Source organism: Motacilla alba, chromosome 20 (assembly GCF_015832195.1).
Source record: "Motacilla alba alba isolate MOTALB_02 chromosome 20, Motacilla_alba_V1.0_pri, whole genome shotgun sequence".
Classification (NCBI taxonomy): Eukaryota; Metazoa; Chordata; class Aves; order Passeriformes; family Motacillidae; genus Motacilla; species Motacilla alba.
Genome location: NC_052035.1, coordinates 7,681,224 through 7,709,187, shown reverse-complemented (window position 1 = coordinate 7,709,187; position 27,964 = coordinate 7,681,224). Strand labels below are relative to the sequence as shown.

Below are 27,964 nucleotides of genomic sequence, written 5' to 3'. Positions count from 1 at the left end.
GTGCCAAAGGACTGACTCAGCCTCCAAGGTCACCGTAAGCACTTCCTAATGGATGCTTTGCTGCCTTAAAACCTCGGTCTTCATTCTGAGGCCTATAAAAACTAAGGAGCCGAAGCAAATGGTGAGTGCTATGGCTCCCCGGGGAGCCCGTGCACTGAGCATTATCACCTCCTCATCAAAATGTAAAACCCAGCTCTCCTCCTCATTAGTCTCCCGCTCTTAAAATAATGATTGTAAAACGGCCACAGCTGGCCTCAAAGCAGGATGGAGGGGGGAGGGCACACTGTGGTCTGCATTTCCTACTTGGAACAGATGCTCCTGGGGAGGTCAAGATGAACGGAGAAAGGTGGGCGTCAGCCCTTTTTCCAGGGTACTGGCTTGGGCCCTAGTCCCAAAATGCCTGGGAATTATAAGCTGAAAGATTTGCCACAGGGCAGTTAAATTTGGCCACTGCTCAGTGGGCTTGATGAGCCAAGCATCTCGGCCTCAGTGCCCATCACCTCTGAGGGCTGTTGCTTATACATGCTGCTGCTTCCTTTGGGATTTCATCCCAAACTGCTGCCTCTTCCTGAAGCCCCCCTGGACCACAGGCTCACCCTCCCTGAGCAGCACAGGTTCAGGCCCTGGTTTGTGAACTTGGGCCAAATACCCATTCCCATGTGGAAGCAGGAGGGCAGATCAGCCCTGTGTGCCTGTCAGACCCTCAGAGCCCACACACTGACTGTACAGGTTCACTTCTAGGAGAAGGGACTCAGCTCTGACAATAAACAAAATGTATTTGTTTCTTGAAGCCTAATGAATATTCAGTGAACCATGCTGTTTTCAAAGAGAAACAATTATAGCCCAGAAAGAGCTGAGCAGGAGAGGCGGCTTCCCAGCAAAACCCTTTCACATCTATTTTAAAATTCTGCAAATTCATGTTGTGACTGCCCTGCTACCAGCTGTTCCTTCAAAACTGGTCACTGGCTTGAGCCTTTTACAAGGATTTATTCTAATGACATGATTATCTGTATGAAAAGGGGTGATCCTTTCTCACATCTCAGTTTACTCACAAGTGCAGGTCACAGGTCCTTGTTTGAATTTCACAGAGCAGGCTGGAATCTGACACCGTGCAGCCAGGGTCAGCTGCAGGCTGATGAAAACAAGGAACTGTCAGATGCACTTGAAGAACTTACTGGCCATTTAAATCAATACAACCACTTCTCTTGGTAAGCAAAGGGGAGGACATCCATAGAAGTTTGGATTACAAAACTGCACCCCAGGTTTTAAGAGGCCAGAGATGACACTCAACTAGCAGCCATCTCTTCCCATGCATTCCCCAGGCCTGGAAACAAGGAAATTTTCTCAGATTGGATCAGACAAGATCCAATCCTCCCCAGTACCAGGGCAAGGCTGCATTCCTTCAGCCCCAGACATAACAAATTCACTGGTGCACGTTAAACACCATTTTTCATTCCACGCTGCAGTGCCACATTCCAACACACAAGTCTAGTGTGGGTTCTTGCATCCCCTTTCCAAGCATTTTGCCAATATTTGGAAAGAATTAATTAATCTTCTGTTATTTCAGGTCTTTCTACCCTTTGACAGTACTCCTGCCATTCTCCAGCAGCTACTGGGGCTGTGTTTTGTAGGCATTACCAGCTTTTGCAGCTCCTAAATTCAGCTGAGCTCGCAGGAAGGAACTTCTCTGCACATCCATCTCAGGCTGGGCTGTGCCAGAGGACGTGATCACAGTCAGAGGACAGACCTGCAGCACTCTGAGGGTGGGACAAGCCTCAGGGCAAGTCAAAATACACAATCTTACAGTACTTGGATTTTGCAAGTTCACACACAGTTTCTACCCCTTTGAACCTGCACACATCTATGAGGAGTAACTAGGCACCAAAGCAGAAATATATATGTATTTTATTATTTCATAAATAAATTTTAATATACATATATATATCTCCCTGGTTCTACCATATCTCTCCACGTAACCACACTTCCTTGTTTCTTCATGGAGAACATGTGCTGCTTCCATCCAGGGCAGCAGGGATCCCTCAGTGAGAAGCAGCAGCACGGGACAGGGTGGTCCGGCAGAGCGGAACTCCCCGCAGGGTCTGCGAGCTGGCAGAGGTTACCTGAAAGAAACAGCGCAGGCCCTCAGGCACTGGGGAGGATCCATTCTAATTTTAGGCTCTTCTGGCAGCAGCTGCCCTAGAGAAGAGCACTGTGCAAGGAAGTGAGCACTGCAGGTAGGTCACCTTCACCATCACGTAGTCCCCAGGCTGGGCTCTGCCTGGAGCCCCACACTCGGCAGCATCCTCCAGCTCAGCATCGGGGAAGATCACCTTGATGTTGCCGTCGTTCCTCCCACACAGCTCCGAGGCAGAGCGTTTGCTGGGCTGGAAAGAGGACAGGGAACATTACCTGCATGGCAATTGCTCTGATTCACTGCTGGGCTTTATTGCCTCAGGAATTAATTGAGCACTATTGATGGTATTATACCCACATTAACCAAGCCCTGGAACAGAGCACTGTGTCCAGAGCTGCTGGGTGACACTCACACACCAAAGCACAAATTCTGTGCTTGGCCAGAGATGCATCCCTAACTGATCCCATTCCCTGTGCTCAGCTCAGTGCTCTGGCAAAGTCAGGCTGTCTGCTTAAGTGTGAAGAAACGGTCTTGGGAGTCCTGGGATTACAAGGGGAAAGTGACACAGGAAGGCAGAAGTGGTGACTGCTGTGCACAGCCGCAGATCCAGCAAGAAAGGAGGAGGACAATTCCATTCCAGGCTCACTCACCCCTTCCACCAGCACCAGCTGGGCCTGTCCCACCAGTGCTGCGTTGGCCCTGGCAGCCTCCTCCCGGAAGGTGGCAATGAGCTGCTCCAGCCGCCGCTTCTTCACATCCGTGGGGACATCGTCCTGCAGCCGGTGATGCGCCCGCGTCTTCTGCACACACAGAGCCAGAGCAGCCCCTCAGCACCCACCTGACCCCAGAGCCTTGTCTGACCCCAGCCAGCTCCACTGCTCTTCCAGCAACAGCTTCCCACATTCCAACAGCATTTCAGTTTGTATCACAAAGGAGCTATTCCAGTGCCAGTCACGTCCTTGTGCTCCTCACATCTTTCTTCTCCACCTTTCAGGCAGGTCTGATGCAGGGCACTGAGTATCAGTGGCTGTGAAACACTTCTGCAGCTCCTGTGTGGGATGTGCCCGTGCCTGTCTGTCCATAGACAGGCAACAGAATCTACTACTTCTAATCTATGTACTGAAAGGTGATCCAAATCCCTTTCCTTCCTTAAGTTTCCCAACCTTCTGTCCTCTTCCTCAACAGTATCATACACTCTGGAGAGAATTCTAATGGAGACTTACAACTACCCACACTTCTCATGGAAATACCTTCTCAAAAATTCACCACTTCCCTCCAGACTTGACTGACAGACCCTCATAGCTGGGCTCCAGCCCAGCTCCATATCAGCAAATAATGTATTTGCAGCCTCTGTTACTTCCCTGCAATGACCCTGGAGCACCTGCAGATCCGGGTCACCAAGCAGTTACCAACCCTGACACTCCTACAGAGAAGCTGGAAGCCTCCCAGGCACAACAACAGCCCTTGCAGAACCACATACCCTACAAGTGTTGCCTAGGAAAAACAACATCTACCAGTATACCAAGTCATTGGGTATGATTTTCATCAGCTTTTTAAAAAACCTGTTATAGTGAGAAACAGCACTGAGGAGTTCAGGGGACACAGGCAGAAATAACAGCCTTGTCCACCAGGGCCTGCACTCACCTGTCTCATGCTGTAGGCAAACAGGAAGCCGACGTTGTAGCGGACTTCCCGCAGCAAGGACACCGTCTGCAGGTGATCCTCCTCTGTCTCTCCACAGAACCCAGCAATGAAATCACTGCTCAAGCTCACCCCTGTAACAGACACACAGCTGTACCCTCCCCTCATGGAAGACAGGAATGCTGCACTCGGGAAAGAACAGCGAGATGCAGCCGTGCCGAGTTCAGACCGAGCCAAAGGAACACGCACCTGGAATAGAGTCACGCACGTGGTGCACGAGCTCTAAATACGCTTCTCTTGTGTATCTGCAATGAACAGCACATGGATTTGCTGACTGGAAACCCACAACATCAGTGAGGAGAAACCAGCAGCCCAAAACAGAGGGCAGGACACAGGGCTCCGCATGGGGTGACTCACCCTCGCCGCATGGCCTCCAGGACTCGTGTGCTCCCACTCTGGGCTGGGAGGTGCAGCTGTTTGCAGATGTTGTGTCGCTCCTGGATGAGCTGCAGAACCTGTGGTAAGTGATCAGGAGATGTCTCAGACAGCTTAACTGTACCTGGGTGCCAAGGGAAGAATCTTCCCTGGCAAAAAGCCAGCATACTGCAAACCTGCCAGCTTTAGCCCCAACATCCAACTGCCACGCATTCTCTTTGGGAAGGGAGCACAGCCCATGCCTCACATTTCAGAGCTGCCTTGCTGCCTGCAAGCAGAGGCCAAGGTGTTTATTTTATACTCGCCTCATCAGGAAAATCCTTGGGGTGTGGGGAGGTGAAACGGATCCTCATTTCTGGATCAATCCTAGAGACCTGGTCCAGCAGGTGCGAGAAGCGCAAACCTCCTGGTTTGGCTTTGTAGACTGTGCTAAAGCCACGGCTGAGGCCCGGGGCAGCCACTGACTGAAACTGCACCTCAGACAGGTCTCGAAAGCTGTTGACATTCTGACCCAAGAGGGTCACTTCTTTCACTCCCTACAAAATAAACAGAGAGGAAGAAATAAAACCTGGACAGGATGGCTGAGCTGCAAAAGGGCAGCCATGGTTTTACTCCAAGGAGTTTCCAACAGAAGCCCTTCCACCCCTGTCTATCATGGAGTATTACAAAGGGAATCCAAAAGCCACTGGTGGAGCCTCACCACAACCTCATCTCTGCAGATAAAGGCAGTGACACTGGTTACAAGTACTACTGAAAACACTGTAACCAGGATCCACCCTTCCTCCCATGGCTTGGGAGAAGGCTCTGCCTCACCTGATCCGAGAGCATCTTCACCTCCCGCAGGATGGAGGCGATGGGGCGGCTCCTTTCCCGGCCTCGGGTGAAGGGCACGATGCAGTAACTGCACATGTTGTCGCAGCCCCGCATGATGGACCTGCCAAGAGGTAAAGCACAGGTCACACCCTCTCCTCCAGAACCAGCCATGCTGCATCCTGCCCAGATGAGCCCAGCACTGCTGCCTGCAGCCAGCTCCACACACAGACCATCCACACTGGATTCAGCTTGCCCTGAGTTAACACCTCCTGATTTTTCATGCAAGAAAGCTGGAAAGAGCTAATGAGGCACAGACTGCCACTGCAGCCTGGCAGGGATCAAAGATCCTTCTACATCCCACTCCTGCAGAGTGTTACTGTCCTTCCATACACTACGGCCACACCTAGCACAGTCTGATTTCATGTCTGACAATGCTACCACCAAAACAAAACCATCAGAAGTTATAATGTGTGGAGCATTAGAAGAAGGAATAGCAGAACCTGGGGCAGGGCGCCACAGAAGGCAGGGGATGAGAGAGGCATGGACTTCAGGAAGGGACAGTGGCACAAAAATCACTCAATGCAGCATCAGGCTGAGTCCACATTCCCAAAGGAGAAGGAGAGAAGTCCACAACAGCCAGAGCTCAGGGCATGCTCTCCAGGGCTCAGTCACACAGCAAAGCAACAGCAAAAACTCACACACACATCCTGGGAGACTCAGTGCAGCCAGACACTGCATCTCCTGGGCAGCTGCGGTCACTGACACATCTACTCTGCACAGATTTCCAAACAGGAGCCACGGAAACAAGCACTGGGAAAAGGTACTCACACAAATGCTGTTGTGCCACCTGCACTAGTCTGGACAGGCAGAATGTCAGCATAGGTCTCATCTAGGGACAGCAGGACATTGGCAGCTTGCTGGCCAGACTCTGCCACTGCCAGCAGCCGGGGAAGGTCACGGTAGGCATCAGGGCCTGCCACGACATCGACCAGCTTCTCCCTGTGCAGAATCTCCTCCTTAAGCCTCTCGGCCATGCATCCTGCCAGCAAAGGAGAAGGCTCTCGTGAGGCAGTGCCTCCCTTACTCCCCCGCAGCCCTTGCAGCTGCTCTCAGCCCAGGCAAAGGCGGCTGCTGCCAGTGGCACTCAGGCGATGCAGCCCGGCCGTACCCAGGATCCCGACGCGCAGCGGAGCACGAGCCTGGCGCCGCCGGCCCTTCAGCGCCTTGAGGTGCTGCAGACGCTTCCAGATGGCCTGCTCTGCCTTCTCCCTGCGGAGCCAGCACAGCGGCCTATTCCAGCTGCTGCTCCTGCACACAGCCCCAGCCTAAGCGGCCCAAGTGCTCTGTGAGGACAATTCAGCTAAAGGCACGGATTCGAACGGCACCTGAGAGTGCCCTTTGTGGCGGGGGGATTATGTCTCGCCTCTGTCTTATCTGCTATCACTTTGCATGACTGACAGCATCTCCACTGCACAAACACTTTAGGGACTGAGCTCTCGGGGACAACAAGTGCCTTGGCCACACTACAAGGTACAAGAGATAATGAGCATTTGGTTTCTTCTGCACTCAGAAAAAACAAGGAAAGTTCCCCTTATATTAAGTTGCCCCTAAACATATTTCTCACATTTTTTAAGTACAGACATTGTACTAGAGTCACTTCAAGAGAAGACAGAATATATAAAAATAAAATCATTAATTGTGCAGGTGTCTCACTGCCCATGGCATATACACAGAGATTACACTATCAAAGAACTTCTCACTACCCAGAGAAGCAATTCATAGCCCAAATAATGTTGTAAATCATTGCACCAGCCAGCCCTACCCTCAACTAATAGCCAATTTCACACCTGCACACTCCTTTCCTCATGCAACACCTTTATTGCTGTGGTTTTCAAATGGTAATTCCTTAAAAACTGTCCCAAACCAGTAACAAACATCTCCTTACCTCACAGAACAGGTGACAAGAAGAATCACATCTGCCTAAATCAAAAGCAACAAAAAGAGAAGAATCTATAAAAAGCAAACAATAAGTTCTCATGCCCTGCCCAGGTAACCTGAAGAGGTAGACTATAAAACTCACTTAACTCAGGGAAAAAGACCTACCTGAGTACACAGCAGGTTTCAACAAAAAGAGTTCCGAGAAAGAAAGAAACAGAAGACAAGCAGAGTCTTCAATAAATGGTAAAAGTAAACCCAAAGATGAGACAGGAGGATCCCGCTGTGTCCAATTCCTCTCCAGCTGAGATGGAGCCCAGTAGTTTAAAGCAAAAAGACAACCCACAGCTTTCTAGCACACTTGTTAAGCAGTTTCCCTCACTTCACAGAACTCAGACCACAAAACTCATAACATCCCCCAGGGCTGCACTCCAGAAAAAAGCTGGGACTTGCACGCACAGCCAGGGCATGAGGGCTGCGCTCCAGGAGAGCTGCCAAGGTGCTGCCTTACCTCATTCAGCTCCTTTGTCCTGGCATAGCCATTCTTCTGCAGGATGGCCCAGACAATCTCGGTGTCACTGACGTTCATCTGGCAGCCATAGGTCTCCAGGTACACTGCAACAAAGGCCACGTGACGCAGGAGCCTGCTCAGCTCCCATCCACAACCCATCCTATCCCCTGGTCTGTGGGAACAAGTCCTCAACCCCACCACTGGAGTCATGGAAGCAGCACAAAAGCTGCCTGCACCTGCAGCCCACAAGGGATAAACTGAAGGGCAGGCTCTGGGAAACCTGTGTGCTCTGCAACATGGAAGGGCCAGGCCGTGACTGCAGGGAGGCAGCAGCTGTGTCCTTACTGAGATACAACATCAGGACAATGAGCACCATCCCCGCCAGGGCACCACACCCCACAGGGGCTGCACAGCCCCACGGACAGCCCAGCACACACTGCGGGAAGGTACCAGAGCAATCTGCTCGCTGCCCAGCTCCGAGGTGGAAGAACACACACAACTCTGCAGCCAAGAACTCAAGTCCTTCTACCGTCAAAACCCCCTCAGGGCCCCAAAAGCAATCAAACGACCCATTTTCCCCACTCTGCTCCGATTGTGAAGCACCATTGTCTCCACCCGCCTTACGGCTGCCCTTGACCCGGCAGCGAGGCCACAGTAGGGGGGTTCGCCTGACTCCAACAGCTCCGACCCCGAAGACCCACAGACCTTTCGGGGCCCCGGGGATAGAGCCCGGCTCAGGCGGCAGCTCCGGCGACGGCCCCGGCTGCCCCGCGGCAGCTGCCCTCAGGAAGTGCCGCAGGTCGGGCCCCGCGGGCAGCGCGAAGCCGCGCCTCACCGGACGCAGTCCCGGCCCGCAGCGCGCCCTGAGGGCGGCCCCGGTGCTTGGAGCGGCCCCGGGCGGGCGGAGCAGCCCCGCCGCCCGCAGCGCTCGGGCCCCGGGCAGCATGGCCGCGGCCGGGGGGGCGCTTTGGGGGACGGACCGACCGGTTAGGGACGGACCGGCCCCGCCGTGCGCCGACAACGCGGATCCGCCGCCGCCTCCGCCCCTCAGCGCCGCGTTCCGCCCCGCCGCCATTCCGGGCCCGCCCCGCTGCTGGGCGGTGCCGCCGCGGGAATCGCAAAATCATGGAATTAATTAGGCTGGAAAGGACCTCCGAGGTCATCGAGTTCAGCCTGTGACCCAGAAGCACCATTTCCACTAAAGCAGGGCACTGAGCACCATGTCCAGTCTTCCCTTAAACACCTCCAGGGACGGGGACTCCATCACCTCCCTGGGCTGCCCATTCCCAAGGTCTGATGACCCTTTCTGTGAAAGAATTTCCCTAATATCCAACGTAGATGTCCCCTGGTGCAGCTTAAGACCACGTCCTCTTATCCTGTCCCTTGTTCCCTGGGAGCAGAGCCTGACCCCCGCCTGGCTGCTCCCTCCTGTCAGGGAGCTGAGAGGGTGAGAAGGTCACCCCTGAGCCTCCCTTCTTCCAGGCTGAGCCCACTCAGCCTCTCCTGGGGCTCCAGCTTCTTCCCTGGCTCCCATGCCCTTCTCTGGACATGATCCAGCACCCCCATGTCCTTCGTGGAGGAAGGGACCCAGAACTGGACAAAGGTCTTGAGGTGTGGGCCTCACCCATGCCAGCAGGACAATCCCCTCCCTGGTCTGGCTGCCCCACGGGTTACAGGTCATATTGATAGAGGCCAGGATGTCCTTGACATTCTTGGCTACCTGGTGCTCATGTTCAGCTGCTGTTGACAGCACCCCCAGGGCCTTTTCCACTGTGCTCTTTCCAGCTGATGTGCCCCAAGGCTGGAGTGAAGGCACGGAACACAGGTGTCCCATGGTGCCTCGCCATGGCCATGGAAACAGCCCAGCGAAGGGGTCCCAATCCAGCTCCCACCTGGCTCTGTGTGACCCGAGGTGCAGACAGTGACACCAACAGCACAGCCCCAGCACCAATGCCTTTATTGCTGCTCAGACGGAGGAGGGGAAGGGGTGGACCAAGGCAGCAGGGCAGGACAGTGGCAGGAGCAGTGATCTTCAGCGCTGGGACTGGGAGCAGGGAAGGGCAAAGTGGTGAATGGAGCATATTTAGTGCTGAAGGGCTCTCATCGCCTCACCTTCATCCCCGGGGCTGGAAGCGAACGTCTGCTCCAATCAGCAGGAAATTCTGGGAGAAAGAGAGAAAGGGCTGGGCTGCTACAGCCCCTGGCAGCTGCACTTCCCAGCACCCACCACATCCCTGAAGGGAGAATGGATAGAGACGTGGCTCTGGTTTGCCACTAGGCCATTTGGATCTCAGTGAAGAGCACCCTCCAATTCGTCACTTTCCAGCACACCTGGGGGAACTGGATTTGGAGGCTGTGCTGGCAAGCAGGGCTTTGTGGGCAGCAGCATGGTCCCCAGCTGCTCCCTCTCACTCACCTGGTGGAACCTCACAAGGATATTGGAGAGCTGGATCCTGTTTGGTATTGGCAGAGGGAAACACTCACCTAAGCGGGCTGGAAAAGACAACACATGTGTCTGCATTGGGATGGGAATGGGAGTCAAGGGAGCACAGAGCACTCAGAGAAGATGGCCACCTCCTTCCCCCAGCCCTTTCCTCTTCTCCTATGGCAGGCAGAAGCAACTCCTCCCAAGCACCACTAAAGGGCTGCATGTTGTGCCATGACAGCTCCCCTGGCCACTCCTGCCACCAGCCCCACTCTGGTCTGAGCTGCTGGCGAGGCAGGAGATGCAGGGATTCGGGGAGAGGGTCTGGAAAGCATTAGGATCTGCATAGGGCTCATTTTTTCCATTGCGTTTGCTGCTGGGAGCCTGTCAGAGCAGCAAGAGGCTCCCACCGCTTCACTGCCGCCTCCTGCACGCACTTTTCCCTGCATCAGCCTTGGCAATGAGGATTTAATTAGTGAGCTGAGACCACTTGGATGGAGCAACGTGAGTGGAGGGTGCTCCAGAAACCCCCTTCCCCCCAGTAGGTTCTCACCATTAAGATGTGGGAGGAGAACACTGGAAGTCAGGATGTTCATTATGGTCTGCAGAAATTGCACCTGGGGAGTGGGGAGAGGGGTAGGAAAAGTTTTAGTCTGCAGGACTGGAGACATGCAGGTACTTGAGGATAATTAGAAAAAGGAGATGAAGAGTGGGATGGGCACACACTTTGCCAGAGCCCAGCAGCTTTGTCTGTTCACACTGGCAGTGCAGGAAATGTTGGGGTGAGAGCAGCAAGGGATCAGGCTCCGCATCCTTTCCCAGCCTTGCAGGCTGAGGCAGGAGTTGGCTGCAGGGTCAGTCTGGGGTCCCATATTGGGAGGCAGCGGGGAATGACTCCCTGTCCTGGCCCCCAGCAGGCTGCCAGCTCCATGCTGGGGGCTGTGGTCATGGTCAAGGACAGCTCACCTGGAAATTGCCGACAGCTGAATCCTGCAGAGAGAGCCTGATCCTGCACAGGGACAGAAGTGGTGCTGTGGAGGATGGGCCAAGGGAGGGAGCGATTGCACCCATCGATGGCCATGCAGATCCCACTCCCTCCAGCCCCAGCTCCTTCTCTCCACAGCAAGCCCACATCCCAGGGACCTCCCCATGCCCTCTCTGTCCCTGGGCACCCAAAACAGAAAGACCCCCAGCCACCCCCTGCCCAGTCAGTGGCTGCTCCCCTCTGTACCTGCCCACATCCAGGCTCCCAACTATGCGGCCGGATCTCACGTTGATGACAGCAGACACGTTCCCTGTCTGGGGAGAGAGCACAGAGCTCTGGCAGTGCTCACCCCACCTCACCCCAAAGCAGACACCCAGGGCAATGGCTCTGACCAGCTGAAACACACCACTGCCCATCCAGGGGCGTGTCTGCATCGAGTATTAAACCTGGCATTTGTCGGCTCAGGAATTGATCACATGGGGACACCCTCACTGTGCCTGGACAGCACCTGGCAGCTCCCCTGGCAGGATCTGGGCAACAGGACAGGCCACAGCTCAAACTCCCTTCTGCCCCATCACCACAGGCCGTGTCTGAACTCACCAGGCTGAGGAGGAAGAGAGGAGCCAGGCTGGAGTTGGGAAGGATGGCATAAGCCTGGGCATCCACAATGGGCTGGAACGAGATTCCTCCTGGTCCAATAGTCAGGAATGGAGCAGTGGGAGTGGACAGCCTGAACTTCATTGGCATGTTTGGGTACTTCTCCTCCAGCTGTGTGGGAGTAGGGAGAGGATGGGAATGATGGCACAAACCCCCAGGCCTGAGGGAGAGCACCTGGCACAGAGCAAAGCCTGTGTGTGCAAGAGCTCTGGCAGGCAGGGCCAGACTGCTCACCTGGGGAATGAAGGCTGAGAAGACTGAGGTGTTCAAGTGGAATCCTGCATCCTTTGGGATCTGCAGGAAGAGGACTGGGTCACACTGGGGCAATGAGGCACAGAGGAGCCCATGGCATCTACAGATGCTGCCATGTCTGAGAGCCCAGCCCCATCCCACAGCCCCCAGCTCTCTCACTGGGGCTTCTCCAGGATTGCTGGCTGCTCCCGGAGCACCTCAGCAAATGGAACCTCTTTCCCAGCCCTGTCCCACTCGTGCCACTCACCATGGCCTCTGTGATTTCAAAGACCAGTGCCCCAGCCTTGTGGTAGGCAATGCCGGCTGTGTTGAAGAAGTAGCTGGAGGCTCCAAAGTAAACCATGCGCTCGTGATCCGAGGGGAAGGCCAGTGGCAGCGGTGAGAAGGGGACGGTGGAGCGGTGGGCCAGGGAGTAGAATTCACCCTGGGAGGAGGGAGAGATGTGGAGAAGGGGTGCATATAGCAGTGGGGCTCACCTGCTGACTCAGGCTGGCAAACAGCATTTGCAGCAGGTACTAAAACCTTGGTTCCCACCTGCCTTTGGCAATGGCATTGGCCAAATCAAGTGTTCCCAGGGCTGCCTCTTACCTTCATATCCAGGTCCAGGGACTGGGCAGTAGCTCTTGGGGATGCCACCAAGGAGTAATCGATCCCAATCTTGTCATCTATCCTGATTGTGACTGTAAACACAACGAGGAGATATGAGTAAGGAGATGGTCAGGCAAGCTGGGAGCAGATGGCCTCCACTGGCATCTGGGCATTGCCATAATTTGGCTTCTTGGTGCATTGGCTTCTACCTATCATCTGCATGCCTGCTTCTGCTAGCAAGCAACCCCCCCTACTTTTCTCCTGACTTTTTCACAGCCATCTCCTGGACCTCAGGAGTGGCCTGGGTCTCCCAGCTAAAGCAGCTGAAGCCCCTGACAGTGCTTGAGCACAGATTCTGTAGGAATTTCCACAGCCAGACAGGACACACAGTGATTTGTCTCTGCTGAGGAGGTGCTCCCCAGCTCCCAGCTTGGGTGCTCGAACACCAAGAGATGAGGAGTGGACACAGAGTAAAACGTTCCTCATGGCTAGGAACAGCTGTTCTCAAACCCACTTACAGCCCCCCAGTACCTGGCAGTGCCCGGACCTGCTTCTGGAGCTTGTTTTGTACAGACTTTGCCACATTGTCACACACCTGTGGGACAGAAAGGCCACAGAGCTGAGCAGGGCCAGCCGGGTCACAGCCACACTCCCAGCTCCATGACAAAGCCTGCTTAAGTGAATGAGCACACAGTGATGATTGCCTCCATTCATCAGGCAGCACATTGAGTGTCCAAGACACAAGCAGGGTCTATAGCTACAAGCATCTGCTTGCAGCAATTTCCCCTTGGTCCAGTTCAGCTCTGGGGAGACCCTTGGAAGGAATCTCATGTGGCCCACGCAGCAATGAACCGTGCTGAGCAGCCAGGACATGGCCGAAAAAGAGCAACTGAAAGAATTCACCCAGCCCATGGGGCGTGTGCTCTGACCCTAGTTACATCCCTACTTCTGAGCCTTTGAGGACATTGTCTACAAGTAGAGACTAAAGACAGCCAGAAAACACAGGACTCAGCCTTCCACTTCTCACATACCATGGTCTCTAAATTCTTCTGCAACTGGGATTTAACAGCCTTCTGGAACAGGTTGTAAAGCCACCTGCAGAGAAACACAGAGAGAAGCCCTGTCCAGCTCAGATCCATACTGCCGAAGTATGTGCCCAGGAAAGGGAGACGATAGAGCACATCATTCTCAAGCAAGACCCTGGGAACATCATTCCCACACCAATCTGGCATGTGGCTTTGCCCCAGGGTTTACATTTGCAAACGGACTTACTGGTAAACCACACTCAAACCCTTAAATCTCCAGCCAGAGTTGGAGAAATTCAGGCCAGATTTAAGATCAGGCAAACCTCAGATTTGCCAACAACCTACTCCTCACACCAGGGCCACATTCCAATGGCAGAACACCATTCCCATGGCGTTCCCATATGGCCTAAGACACAGGGTTTCCAGACCTTCCAGTGGAGTCACATACTTAGGCTTGCCTGAAAAGCGCACCCCGACTTTAGAGGCGCGGGCACTGCAGCCAGAGGTGCTGATGGTGGACCTCCCAGTGGTGTCAATGCCCAGCCTCAGGATGATTTTCATGTCGACATTTTCTACCTTCAGGTTGAAAGATCCGGGCCCCCCGCTGCATGGAGAAGGGGGATAAGAAAGAGATGTTTGTAAATGCCAGTATATGGTGAAGAGACCTCAAATCTGCTTCAGGATGCATCAGTCTGGATCAGTCTCCCCCTTGTATGCTGCATCCAGAGGAGATTGGGAAAAAAACTCAGGGGAACCAAATTTCACTGGCTCATAAACTAGGAGAGGTAACCTTTAAACAGAGAGGTGTGAGAGCCAGTAGGGGTGGTGGAAGACAGACCTGAGGGTCCATGTATAGCTGCCCTTTCATGTGCCTTGTTCCTGCCTCCCACCCTGTTTTATCCATCATATCTGGGGGAGCAAAGTGACAGCTGCCCAAAACACAAGGGAGAGGGAGAGGAGGAAAAAACCTGTCCAGATCCAGAGTGGGAGACACAGAGTGGGTGCCTGAATAGGGAGAGGAAGAACTGGGCACTCACATAAAGAGAAACTTCACCCAGCAGTTCCCATTTATCTCAACAGAGGCATTGGAGATGGAGACCTGCAGGCCCACGTTGGAGATCGGGGTAATCCGTGAGTGTGGCAAGTGGAAACTGGGAATGCGCAGTCTAAAAATATACAAATAAAAAGTCATGTTACAGTGGTTCCTCACTCCCAAGCACAAGGCTAGGGAGGGAAGGGGGGAAGGGAGACAGTCAGGGAGGGAAGGAGGAAGTGCAGGATGGAGTCCCTGCACTGGCAGCATCTCCAGCTGCAGTTCTGCTGCTGCAAAGCTACGCCAGGCAGGAACACAGAGCAGAGCGGCACCTTTGGGAATGTGGCCCTTGCAGCCACCCAAGGCAGCTCCAAATGCTGCACTGCAGGAGCACAGAGGCACTAGGGCAGCAGGGAGCTAGCAGTTCCACAGGGACTGGGCTCCTGCTTCATGTAGGAACGTGTGTCCTGGTCCCACGGGCAAAGCCATCTCCACTACCCAGGCTGTGATTGCACACAGTGCACCCATGCCCAGAGTGCCATGACCCTGGTTCCCTTTTTCCCCTTGGCCAAGGAGTGAAACAGGAACATGCACCAAGAACAAGGCCAACATCTGAGGGAGCTGTGGAGGGGACAGGATGGTCCTCACTGCTCCAGGGAGCCCCCTAACCTCCCCTCTCCTCAAGACCCTCACTGGGGTTGGGGGACAGTGAGTGCCCCTAAGGCACTGGCAGGGGTAACAGGGCTTACCTGGAGAATGAATAGCGCACATTCCCTGATTTACCCGAGAAGTCTGGCAGCTTCAATTCGGCCAGCTCCTTCTCCAGGATGGCGATCCCCTGCTGCTGGGCTGCAGGGACACAGGGACAGCATGACTCCTCCGCTCCACTACTCCACCATTCCAGCCACAGGAGCTGGAGCACACAGTGGGCGTGCAGCAGAAGGATCAGAGGAGAGATCCCGGTGATGCTGCCTCCCAGGCTGGCTTTAAAGCAAACCTCCATGCACAGAGCCCTGTGAGCACACAGGCAATGCTGCCTGGTGCCCTGCTTGCAGCCCCAGGGGAAGGCGGTGTTCAGAGAAAGGAGAGAGGTGTCCCAGGCCTCACTTTCCAGGCAGTGCACTGGGTGAGATCTGCATGGGTCCAAGGGCCCTGGGATGCTGTGTGTTTCTCACACAGTGTATTTCAATCCATAACTGCGCTCTGCTGGAGCCGGGGCTCTGCCTGCCTCGATAAAACCAGCACGGGGCCAATCCATCTCTGTCACTGCCCCTCCCTAAACTCCCCAACTCCTCTCTCCTCTGCAGCTCCCTCCTCCAGGGCTCACGGCTTGGCTGCCTGGATGTGCTCTGGGATCAGCCCCCTCCTGCTGTGCCAGCCTCCCACACTGCCTGGCTGCAGCTCCCCGAGACCCCACAGGGCTGGTCCCCTCTGCAGGGGCTCCATCAAGCTGTGGAGTGGTGGGCAGGCAGGTGCAGCAGGGGAAGCCCCGGCCAAGGGTGCATTTGGCACTCCTGTCCAAGGATTTCCCCACCCTGTCCCTGTGCTCCTCACATGGACACCCATGGCCAACAACCCCCATCCTGCTCCAGGACCCTGCACTTCTCACAGGGGACCTGGCTCCACACCTCTGTCACCAGCACATCTGTGAGGAGAGAAATCAGAAGCAGAACCCACCGTAGTCCAAGCCTGCCTGGGTGATCCTCACCACGAAGCCAGGGTTGGTGGCTGTGGTGAGTGCCAGGCACAAGGTCAGTGCCCCACAAGCCACAGCCACGCTCTGCATTCCCATCCTGGCTTCCCACAGTGCCACGTTGTGCAGGGCTCTCCCTGCCCACACCACTTTTATATCCCTGCCAAAACAGGAACCTTGGGCAAAGGTGGTGTGAGGAGCCATGGGGGCCTCTCTGGGACTTCCTGCTTGGCCACCACCCTGCTCCGCTGTGCTGCTGGCACCATGACCTGGCCGAGCACAGAGGCACACCTGGGGCCTCTCACCAAAAGCAGGGAAGGAGCAGTGGAAACTGGGAACCAAGAGCTCAGTTTCAGCTCTCTGTCACTGCCAGCAGTCCCTGCCTGTGGCATCCCCAGTGGAGCAGAGCTGGGTTTGCCACTGGCAGCTGAGCCTGACAGAGCCACATTCCTGCAGCCTGCAGCCAGCAAAAGCAGGGAACAGCCTGGGCTGCCCAGGAGCAATGTCCCAGCCCTGCTGCTCTCCATCTCTGTCCCTGTCCCATGGCTCTCCTGGCTGCTCTGTGAGCTGCTTCTGTCTCACCAAGGACCTGCCAAAGGCACCAGAGCATCCGTGGGGCGCCAGAGCAGCCTCAGGGCACAGCAGTGGCTGAAGAAGGCAGGTGACAGCTTCTCACCTCATGTGAGCACATCCCAGGGACCCCCACAGCCAGCAGGGCTGGCAAAGGAGCACCTGCCTGGGCTGGGCAGCTGCACCACGGTCACCACCTCAGTGCAGTGCCCTGCACCTCCAGACCCTGTCACAGGGCTCCTGCACAGAGCAGCCACACACAGGAGGAGACATCCATCACCCCAGGGTCAAGCTCCAAAGACAACACTTCTGAGGCCGGATCTGTCCCAGCTCTTGTCATGATGGCTGGAGACAGGGGCAGGAGCTGGGTGCAGCCAGGCAGGTGTGAGAGGGGAACACCCCTGTGCCCCCACAGCCAGGAGAGCTGGGCTGGCTGGTCTCTCATTGCAAGCTGAAGGTGAGGGAGGAAGAAATATTTCAGTCAATTTCGTTTCCTGTGCCTGGAGTCCAGGCAAAGGAAACCCATGGCTGCTGATGCAGGCAGATCTCATGCTGGATTCAGGGAAGCCCTGGCTGCCAGAGGCAACATCCTTGAGCCTGGATCCCATGGGCAGAGCTCCTTTTGCCCAGAGCTCCTTTTGCCAGAAAGAAACATGCAAGAACAGGGGAGAAAGGCAAAAGGCCAAATCCCCGCTCACAGCCTCCTTGGCATCGTGACCCTCCCTGTCACCCATCATCAGCTCTTAGCTGAGTCTTGCTCAGTTCAGAGCAGGAGCTCCCAAACCTGCCATGGTGACAACCCCATCTCACTGAAGGGCTGTGTCAAAACAACATTCAAGATGTTCAGGACGAGCATGGAGGAACAAGCTCTTCTTCCATAAGGAGAAATTTTATAAGGAGTAGAATAGAGAGGACACAAAACCAGGAAGTCTTCCCCTGGCTTTGAGCAAATTTTGAAGTTGAACAGAAAAAAAAAGCCTTCAAAGAGCCGAACTCTGACCAAACACTGCTGTGTTTGGCCAGGAACAGCCAAAACAAATCTAAAGCTCAACATATGTGCCGGTCCCAGTAATGCTTCCTGCAAGTGGTGACAGAGGGAATGGCACATGAAATCCTGCCCTGCTGGCCCCAACCCTTTGGACAGGTAAAGGCTTCTCCTGCTGAGCTGCTTTGCCTGTTCTGGGAGTGTGGGGTCAGCTCCACTGGGGAAAGGCTGGCTCCCCCAGGCTGCTGGAGAAGGAATGGGAATGGTCAGATGGGAACCAGGAGCCCAGGAGGACAGGGACTTGCAAGGGTCCTGTGCTGCTGCTGTCCTTTGCCCAGGACTGCAGGTCAACACCCCTCTCTCCACTGTCCATAGTCCCCCCGCTGCTCCCCAGCTCAGGAGTCCCTCTGGCCCCACAGGTTCCTCAGCACGTGTGGGCAGTTCCCCATCCTGTCCCAGCTCTTTCCACATTTCTCTCATGATGCCATGGCTCAAGCCCCCCTGCAGCCACGTGCTGGGGCTACCAGGTACTACAGAGATGAGGCTCGGGCAGTTCTGCTCCTTGGGCTGTGAGCAGTGCAGGCACATTTGCCACTGGCAAGAAAATCTGAATACATCTTTGTTCTGTGGTGCCATAACCTGCCCGTTTGCCATCTGCAAGGAAATCCGGACACATCTGTGTTCCCTGGTGCCCTTGCCGGCCCGGGAATTCCCCTGGCAGCTTGTACCAGTGCCAGAGGCAGGACTGCTGCTGCTCTCCAGCCTTCCACTGGCAGGTGTATGGAGCCTGGGGAACCACGATGCAAAACCCGTGGGCACAGCACAAAAAGTGAGAGCAGCCTGCCTGCGTTTGGAGAGAACATGGAAAGAGAAGTCATCAGCCCAGAATAAAACCTTCCATACCCATTTCCAGACAGGACTGGGCAGTGGTCAGAACCGGTGGCAACTGAGGTTGCGCCTTGAGGTGCTGCAGACGCTTCCAGATGGCCTGCTCTGCCTTCTCCCTGCGGAGCCAGCACAGCGCCCTATTCCAGCTGCTGCTCCTGCACACAGCCCCAGCCTAAGCGGCCCAAGTGCTCTGTGAGGACAATTCAGCTAAAGGCACGGATTCGAATGGCACCTGAGAGTGCCCTTTGTGGCGGGGGGATTATGTCTCGCCTCTGTCTTATCTGCTATCACTTTGCATGCCCGACAGCATCTCCACTGCACAAACACTTTAGGGACTAAGCTCTCGGGGACAACAAGTGCCCTGGCCACAGCACCCAGGGCTGCTCCAGGCACGGAGCAGCCGCAGCCTCGGGCCAGGGACGGCGAGGCCCCGCCGCCGCCTCCGCCCCTCAGCGCCGCGTTCCGCCCCGCCGCCATTCCGGGCCCGCCCCGCTGCTGGGCGGTGCCGCCGCGGGAATCGCAAAATCACGGAATTAATTAGGCTGGAAAGGACCTCCGAGGTCATCGAGTTCAGCCTGTGACCCAGAAGCACCATTTCCACTAAAGCAGGGCACTGAGCGCCATGTCCAGTCTTCCCTTAAACACCTCCAGGGACGGGGACTCCATCACCTCCCTGGGCTGCCCATTTCCAATGTCTAATGACCCTTTCTGTGAAAGAATTTTCCCTAATATCCAACGTAGATGTCCCCTGGTGCAGCTTAAGACCACGTCCTCTTATCCTGTCCCTTGTTCCCTGGGAGCAGAGCCTGACCCCCGCCTGGCTGCTCCCTCCTGTCAGGGAGCTGAGAGGGTGAGAAGGTCGCCCCTGAGCCTCCCTTCTTCCAGGCTGAGCCCCCTCAGCCTCTCCTGGTGCTCCAGCTTCTTCCCTGGCTCCCATGCCCTTCTCTGGACATGATCCAGCACCCCCATGTCCTTCGTGGAGGGAGGGACCCAGAACTGGACAAAGCACAAACCCTTCCCTGGTCCTGTTTCCCCACTGTGGCTGATACAGGCCAGGATGACCCTGGCCTTGTTGGCCACCTGGTGCTCATGTTCAGCTGCTGTTGACAGCACCCCCAGGGCCTTTTCCACTGTGCTCTTTCCAGCTACTCTGCCCCAAGGCTGGAGTGAAGGCACAGGACAGCAGGACACAGGTGTTCCGTGGTGCCTCGCCATGGCCATGGAAACAGCCCAGCAAAGTGGTCCTGATCCAGCTCCCATCTGGCCCAGTGCAGCCCCAAGCACAGACAGTGACACCAACAGCACAGCCCCAGCACCAACGCCTTTATTGCTGCTCAGACGGAGGAGGGGAGGGGGTGGCCCAGGACAGGGGACCCCCAGCTCATGGTAGCACCAGGTGAGACCCCAGCAGGGGGGATGGAGGGTCTGGGCCAAGGCAGCAGTGCAGGACAGTGGCAGGACTTGTGGTCTTTGGCTCAGGCAGGGAAGGGCATGAATGGCAAAGTGGCTAATGGAGCATATTTAGTGCCGAAGGGCTCTCATCACCTTATCTTCATCCCCGGGGCTGGAAGCGAACGTCTGCTCCAAGCAGCAGGAAATTCTGGGAGAAAGAGAGAACGGGCTGGGCTGCTACAGCCCCTGGCAGCTGCACTGCCCAGCACCCACCACATCCCTGAAGGGAGAATGGACTGGGACATGTGGCTCTGCGAACACCTGTGCCTGTTTTTCCCCCATAGGCTCTGGAGGCATTTCAGTGCCACATCTCACTACAGCTTTTCAGTATCCCCACGGTGACCCTGCTTTGGGGTTTCGCCAAGGCACCCCACAATAGGGGCTCTCTCTGCTCCCCTGGATCTGTTACAGCTGCTCACAGCTGAGCAAGCAGGGGCTGCATCCTACCAGGCATCACAGCATCCATCCAGGCACTGCCAGTCAGGGAGAGTGGGGATTTGGGGCTGACACTGCTATAAAAAGCATCATTGCAAACTCAGACCCCAGGCTTAAAACTGAAGAACGATGTGGTGCCATCCCAGACAACCAAAATGCAGCCAGGAATAGCAGGGAACTGGTTTGCTGCTGAGAGCTGCCATCCATCACATCCTAGCACAGCTGAGGGAACTGGATTTGGAGGCTGTGCTGGCAAGCAGGGCTTTGTGGGCAGCAGCATGGTCCCCAGCTGCTCCCTCTCACTCACCTGGTGGAACCTCACAAGGATATTGGAGAGCTGGATCCTGTCTGGCATCGGCAGACGGAAACCCTCATTTAAGCGGGCTGGAAAAGACAACACATGTGTCTTCATTGGGATGGGAATGGGAGTCAAGGGAGCACGGAGCACTCAGAGAAGATGGCCACCTCCTTCCCCCAGCCCTTTCCTCTCCTCCACTGCTCCTGGGGCAGGCAGAAGCAACTCCTCCCAAGCTCCACTAAAGGGCTGCATGTTGTGCCATGACAGCTCCCCTGGCCACTCCTGCCACCAGCCCCACTCTGGTCTGAGCTGCTGGCAAGGCAGGAGATGCAGGGATTCGGGGAGAGGGTCTGGAAAGCATTAGGATCTGCATAGGGCTCATTTTTTCCATTGCGTTTGCTGCTGGGAGCCTGTCAGAGCAGCAAGAGGCTCCCACCGCTTCACTGCCGCCTCCTGCACACACTTTTCCCTGCATCAGCCTTGGCAATGAGGATTTAATTAATGAGCTGAGACCACTGGGATGGAGCAACCTGAGTGGAGGGTGCTCCAGAAACCCCCTTCCCCCCAGTAGGTTCTCACCATTAAGACGTGGGAGCAGGGTATGGGAAGTCAAGTAGTTCAGTATGGTCTGCAGAAATTGCACCTGGGGAGTGGGGAGAGGGGTAGGAAAAGTTTTAGTCTGCAGGACTGGAGACATGCAGGTACTTGAGGATAATTAGAAAAAGGAGATGAAGAGTGGGATGGGCACACACTTTGCCAGAGCCCAGCAGCTTTGTCTGTTCACACTGGCAGTGCAGGAAATGTTGGGGTGAGAGCAGCAAGGGATCAGGCTCCGCATCCTTTCCCAGCCTTGCAGGCTGAGGCAGGAGTTGGCTGCAGGGTCAGTGTGGGGTCCCATATTGGGAGGCAGCGGGGAATGACTCCCTGTCCTGGCCCCCAGCAGGCTGCCAGCTCCATGCTGGGGGCTGTGGTCATGGTCAAGGACAGCTCACCTGGAAATTGCCGACAGCTGAATTCTTCAGAGAGAGCCTGATCCTGCACAGGGACAGAAGTGGTGCTGTGGAGGATGGGCCAAGGGAGGGAGCGATTGCACCCATCGATGGCCATGCAGATCCCACTCGCTCCAGCCCCAGCTCCTTCTCTCCACAGCAAGCCCACATCCCAGGGACCTCCCCATGCCCTCTCTGTCCCTGCGCACCCAAAACAGAAAGACCCCCAGCCACCCCCTGCCCAGTCAGTGGCTGCTCCCCTCTGTACCTGCCCACATCCAGGCTCCCAACTATGCGGCCGGATCTCACGTTGATGACAGCAGACACGTTCCCTGTCTGGGGAGAGAGCACAGAGCTCTGGCAGTGCTCACCCCACCTCACCCCAAAGCAGACACCCAGGGCAATGGCTCTGACCAGCTGAAACACACCACTGCCCATCCAGGGGCGTGTCTGCATCGAGTATTAAACCTGGCATTTGTCGGCTCAGGAATTGATCACATGGGGACACCCTCACTGTGCCTGGACAGCACCTGGCAGCTCCCCTGGCAGGATCTGGGCAACAGGACAGGCCACAGCTCAAACTCCCTTCTGCCCCATCACCACAGGCCGTGTCTGAACTCACCAGGCTGAGGAGGAAGAGAGGAGCCAGTTTGGAGTTGGGAAGGATGGCATAAGCCTGGACATCCACAATGGGCTGGAACGAGATTCCTCCTGGTCCAATAGTCAGAAATGGAGCAGTGGGAGTGGACAGCCTGAACTTCATTGGCATGTTTGGGTACTTCTCCTCCAGCTGTGTGGGAGTAGGGAGAGGATGGGAATGATGGCACAAACCCCCAGGCCTGAGGGAGAGCACCTGGCACAGAGCAAAGCCTGTGTGTGCAAGAGCTCTGGGCAGGCAGGGCCAGACTGCTCACCTGGGGAATGAAGGCTGAGAAGACTGAGGTGTCCAAGCGGAATCCTGCATCCTTTGGGATCTGCAGGAAGAGGACTGGGTCACACTGGGGCAATGTGGCACAGAGGAGCCCATGGCATCTCCAAGTGCTGCCATATCTGAGAGCCCAGCCCCATCCCACAGCTCCCAGCTCTCTCACTGGGGCTTCTCCAGGATTGCTGGCTGCTCCCGGAGCACCTCAGCAAATGGAACCTCTTTCCCAGCCCTGTCCCACTGGTGCCACTCACCATGGCCTCTGTGATTTCAAAGACCAGTGCCCCGGCCTTGTGGTAGGCAATGCCGGCTGTGTTGAAGAAGTAGCTGGAGGCTCCAAAGTAAACCATGCGCTCGTGATCCGAGGGGAAGGCCAGTGGCAGCGGTGAGAAGGGGACGGTGGAGCGGTGGGCCAGGGAGTAGAATTCACCCTGGGAGGAGGGAGAGATGTGGAGAAGGGGTGCAAATAGCAGTGGGGCTCACCTGCTGACTCAGGCTGGCAAACAGCATTTGCAGCAGGTACTAAAACCTTGGTTCCCACCTGCCTTTGGCAATGGCATTGGCCAAATCAAGTGTTCCCAGGGCTGCCTCTCACCTTCAGGTCTGCATCCAGGGACTGGGCAGTAGCTCTTGGGGATGCCACCAAGGAGTAATCGATCCCAATCTTGTCATCTATCCTGGCTGTGACTGTAAACACAACGAGGAGATATGAGTAAGGAGATGGTCAGGCAAGCTGGGAGCAGATGGCCTCCACTGGCATCTGGGCATTGCCATGACTTGGCTTCCTGGTGCATCAACTCACTACCAACTGCTGTTCTGCTTGCTTCTGCTAGGAAGCAAACCCCCCCACTTTTCTCCTGACTTTTTCACAGCCATCTCCTGGACCTCAGGAGTGGCCTGGGTCTCCCAGCTAAAGCAGCTGAAGCCCCTGACAGTGCTTGAGCACAGATTCTGTAGGAATTTCCACAGCCAGACAGGACACACAGTGATTTGTCTCTGCTGAGGAGGTGCTCCCCAGCTCCCAGCTTGGGTGCTCGAACACCAAGAGATGGGACACAAAGTAAAACGTTCCTCATGCCTGGGAAAAAGCTAGGAACAGCTGTTCCCAAACCCACTTACAGACCCCAGTACCTGGCAATGTCCGGATGTACGTCTGGAGCTCATTGTGCACAGACTTGGCCACAATGTCACACACCTGTGGGACAGAAAGGCCACAGAGCTGAGCAGGGCCAGCCGGGTCACAGCCACACTCCCAGCTCCATGACAAAGCCTGCTTAAGTGAATGAGCACACAGTGATGATTGCCTCCATTCATCAGGCAGCACATTGAGTGTCCAAGACACAAGCAGGGTCTATAGCTACAAGCATCTGCTTGCAGCAATTTCCCCTTGGTCCAGTTCAGCTCTGGGGAGACCCTTGGAAGGAATCTCATGTGGCCCACGCAGCAATGAACCGTGCTGAGCAGCCAGGACATGGCCGAAAAATAGTAATTGAAAGAATTCACCCAGCCCATGGGGCGTGTGCTCTGACCCTAGTTACATCCCTACTTCTGAGCCTTCGAGGACATTGTCTACAAGTAGAGACTAAAGACAACCAGAAAACACAGGACTCAGCCTCCCACTGCTCACATACCTTACTCTCTAAATTCTTTCGCAACTTGGACTCAATAACACGGTGGAACAGGTTGTAAAGCCACCTGCAGAGAAACAGAGACAGAAGACCTGTCCAGCTCAGATCCATCCTGCAGAAATATGTGCCCAGGAAAGAGACATACTAGAGATGCAAGACCCTGGGAACACCATTCCCACATCAATTTGGCATCTGGATTTGCCCAGGGTTTACATTTGCAAACAGACTCACTGGTTTACCACACACACCCCGTTAAATGCCCAGCCAGAGCAGGAGAAATTCAGGCCAGATTTAAGACCAGGCAAACCTCATATGCCAACAAGCTACACCTCGCAACAGGGCCACATTCCCATGGCAGGTGGACTAACACACAGTGTTTCCAGACCTTCCAGTGGAGTCACATACCCAAGCTTGCCTGAAAAGCGCACACGGACTTTGGAGATGTGGGCACTGCAGCCCGCAGTGCTGATGGTGGGCCTCCCAGTGGTGTCACTGCCCAGCCTCAGGATGATTTTCATGTCGACATTTTCTACCTTCAGGTTGAAAGATCCATGTCCCCGGCTACAGGGAGAAAGGGGATGATAAAGGGACGTTTGTAAATGCCAGTGCCTGGTGAAAAGACCTCAAATCTGCTTCAGGATGCATCAGTCTGGATCAGTCTCCCCCTTGTATGGGGCATACAAAGGAGATTGAGAAAGTGCTTATATTCAGGGGAACCAAATTTCATTGGCACATAAACTAGGAGAGGTAACCTTTAAACAGAGAGGTGTGAGAGCCAGTAGGGGTGGTGGAAGAGAGACCTGAGGGTCCATGTACAGCTGCCCTTTCATGTGCCTTGTTCCTGCCTCCCACCCTGTTTTATCCATCATATCTGGGGGAGCAAAGTGACAGCTGCCCAAAACACAAGGGAGAGGGAGAGGAGAAAAAACCTGTCCAGATCCAGAGTGGGAGACAGAGTGGGTGCCTGAATAGGGAGAGGAAGAGCTGGGCACTCACATAAAGCGATACTTCACCCGCCAGTCCCCATTCAGCTCGGCAAAGGCGTTGGAGATGGAGACCTGCAGGCCCACGTTGGAGATCGGGGTAATCCGTGAGTGTGGCAAGCGGAAACTGGGAATGCGCAGTCTAAAATATACAAATAAAAAGTCATGTTACAGAGGTTCCTCACTCCCAAGCACAAGGCTAGGGAGGGTGGGAGGAAGGGAGGGAGACAATCAGGGAGGGAAGGAGGAAGCGCAGGATGGAGTCCCTGCACTGGCAGCATCTCCAGCTGCAGTTCTGCTGCTGCAAAGCTACGCCAGGCAGGAACACAGAGCAGAGCGGCACCTTTGGGAATGTGGCCCTTGCAGCCACCCAAGGCAGCTCCAAATGCTGCACTGCAGGAGCACAGAGGCACTAGGGCAGCAGGGAGCTGGCAGTTCCACAGGGACTGGGCTCCTGCTTCACGTAGGAACGTGTGTCCTGGTCCCACGGGCAAAGCCATCTCCACTACCCAGGCTGTGATTGCACACAGTGCACCCATGCCCAGAGTGCCATGACCCTGGTTCCCTTTTTCCCCTTGGCCAAGGAGTGAAACAGGAACATGCACCAAGAACAAGGCCAACATCTGAGGGAGCTGTGGAGGGGACAGGATGGTCCTCACTGCTCCAGGGGGCTCCCCACCATCCCCACTCCTTCTGCCCCTCACTGGGGTCAGGGGAGCAGTGGATGGCTCCAGGCCACTGGCAGGGCTCACAGGGCTTACCTGGAGAATGAATAGCGCACTTTCCCTGATTTACCCGAGAAGTCTGGCAGCTTCAGCTGGGCCAGCTCCTTCTCCAGGATGGCGATCCCCTGCTGCTGAGCTGCAGGGACACAGGGACAGCATGACTCCTCCGCTCCACTACTCCACCATTCCAGCCACAGGAGCTGGAGCACACAGTGGGCGTGCAGCAGAAGGATCAGAGGAGAGATCCCGGTGATGCTGCCTCCCAGGCTGGCTTTAAAGCAAACCTCCATGCACAGAGCCCTGTGAACACACAGGCAATGCTGCCTGGTGCCCTGCTTGCAGCCCCAGGGGAAGGCGGTGTTCAGAGAAAGGAGAGAGGTGTCCCAGGCCTCACTTTCCAGGCAGTGCACTGGGTGAGATCTGCACGTGGTCCAAGGCCCTGGGATGCTGTGTGTTTCTCACACAGTGTATTTCAATCCATAACTGCGCTCTGCTGGAGCCGGGGCTCTGCCTGCCTCGATAAAACCAGCACGGGGCCAATCCATCTCTGTCACTGCCCCTCCCTAAACTCCCCAACTCCTCTCTCCTCTGCAGCTCCCCCCTCCAGGGCTCACGGCTCGGCTGCCTGGATGTGCTCTGGGATCAGCCCCCTCCTGCTGTGCCAGCCTCCCACACTGCCTGGCTGCAGCTCCCCGAGACCCCACAGGGCTGGTCCCTCTGCAGGGTCTCCATCAAGCTGTGGAGTGGTGGGCAGGCAGGTGCAGCAGGGGGAGCCCCGGCCAAGGGTGCATTTGGCACTCCTGTCCAAGGATTTCCCCACCCTGTCCCTGTGCTCCTCACATGGACACCCATGGCCAACGACCCCCATCCTGCTCCAGGACCCTGCACTTCTCACAGGGGACCTGGCTCCACACCTCTGTCACCAGCACATCTGTGAGGAGAGAAATCAGAAGCAGAACCCACCGTAGTCCAAGCCTGCCTGGGTGATCCTCACCACGAAGCCAGGGTTGGTGGCTGTGGTGAGTGCCAGGCACAAGGTCAGTGCCCCACAAGCCACAGCCACGCTCTGCATTCCCATCCTGGCTTCCCGCAATGCTGTGCTATGCAGGGCTCTCCCTGCCCACACCACCTTTATATCCCTGCCAAAACAGGAACCTTGGGCAAAGGTGGTGTGAGGAGCCACGGGGGGCGTCCCCAGGACTTCCTGCTTGGCCACCACCCTGCTCCGCTGTGCTGCTGGCACCATGGGCACATAGCCCAGCACAGAGGCACACCTGGTGCCTCTCACCAAATCAGGGAAGGAGCAGTGGAAACTGGGAACCAAGAGCTCAGTTTCAGCTCTCTGTCACTGCCAGCAGTCCCTGCCTGTGGCATCCCCAGTGGAGCAGAGCTGGGTTTGGCACTGGCAGCTGAGCCTGACAGAGCCACATTCCTGCAGCCTGCAGCCAGCAAAAGCGGGGAACAGCCTGGGCTGCCCAGGAGCAGGGTCCCAGCCCTGCGGCTCTCCATCTCTGTCCCATGACTCTCCCGGCTACTCTGTGAGCTGCTTCTGTCTCACCAAGGACCTGCCAAAGGCACCAGAGCAGCCGTGGGGCGCCAGAGCAGCCTCGGGGCACAGCAGTGGCTGAAGAAGGCAGGTGACAGCTTCTCACCTCATGTGAGCACATCCCAGGGACCCCCACAGCCAGCAGGGCTGGCAAAGGAGCACCTGCCTGGGCTGGGCAGCTGCACCACGGTCACCACCTCAGTGCAGTGCCCTGCACCTCCAGACCCTGTCACAGGGCTCCTGCACAGAGCAGCCACACACAGGAGGAGACATCCATCACCCCAGGGTCAAGCTCCAAAGACAACACTTCTGAGGCCGGATCTGTCCCAGCTCTTGTCATGATGGCTGGAGACAGGGGCAGGAGCTGGGTGCAGCCAGGCAGGTGTGAGAGGGGAACACCCCTGTGCCCCCCC

At 55.9% G+C, this 27,964-nt stretch overlaps 3 protein-coding genes across 3 annotated transcripts; all 3 read right to left on the bottom strand.

Annotated features, from left to right (window-relative positions):
* Nucleotides 1-1,887: 1,887 nt before the first annotated feature.
* On the bottom strand, nt 1,888-8,523 carry CDK5RAP1 (CDK5 regulatory subunit associated protein 1). The gene is made up of 13 exons (XM_038159355.1): nt 8,175-8,523; nt 7,470-7,573; nt 6,969-7,003; nt 6,192-6,292; nt 5,852-6,062; nt 5,024-5,144; nt 4,516-4,746; nt 4,193-4,290; nt 4,025-4,080; nt 3,779-3,909; nt 2,785-2,934; nt 2,244-2,384; nt 1,888-2,120 (listed from the first exon to the last, which is right to left on the bottom strand). Exons 1-13 carry the CDS (start codon nt 8,413-8,415, stop codon nt 2,040-2,042), a joined length of 1,701 nt encoding a protein of 566 aa, XP_038015283.1. The 5' UTR covers nt 8,416-8,523; the 3' UTR covers nt 1,888-2,039.
* A 1,045-nt stretch (nt 8,524-9,568) lies between these two features.
* LOC119710364 (bactericidal permeability-increasing protein-like) lies at nt 9,569-16,234 on the bottom strand. The gene is made up of 15 exons (XM_038159356.1): nt 16,112-16,234; nt 15,184-15,283; nt 14,439-14,567; nt 13,850-14,005; nt 13,408-13,471; nt 12,908-12,971; nt 12,377-12,468; nt 12,036-12,212; nt 11,771-11,830; nt 11,480-11,647; nt 11,126-11,193; nt 10,861-10,903; nt 10,448-10,511; nt 9,886-9,962; nt 9,569-9,631 (listed from the first exon to the last, which is right to left on the bottom strand). Exons 1-15 carry the CDS (start codon nt 16,224-16,226, stop codon nt 9,584-9,586), a joined length of 1,425 nt encoding a protein of 474 aa, XP_038015284.1. The 5' UTR covers nt 16,227-16,234; the 3' UTR covers nt 9,569-9,583.
* Nucleotides 16,235-19,876: 3,642 nt separating this feature from the next.
* LOC119710209 (bactericidal permeability-increasing protein-like) lies at nt 19,877-27,120 on the bottom strand. The gene is made up of 15 exons (XM_038158968.1): nt 26,969-27,120; nt 26,042-26,141; nt 25,294-25,422; nt 24,703-24,858; nt 24,301-24,364; nt 23,801-23,864; nt 23,265-23,356; nt 22,924-23,100; nt 22,659-22,718; nt 22,367-22,534; nt 22,013-22,080; nt 21,748-21,790; nt 21,335-21,398; nt 20,765-20,841; nt 19,877-20,170 (listed from the first exon to the last, which is right to left on the bottom strand). Exons 1-15 carry the CDS (start codon nt 27,081-27,083, stop codon nt 20,123-20,125), a joined length of 1,425 nt encoding a protein of 474 aa, XP_038014896.1. The 5' UTR covers nt 27,084-27,120; the 3' UTR covers nt 19,877-20,122.
* Nucleotides 27,121-27,964: the final 844 nt, after the last annotated feature.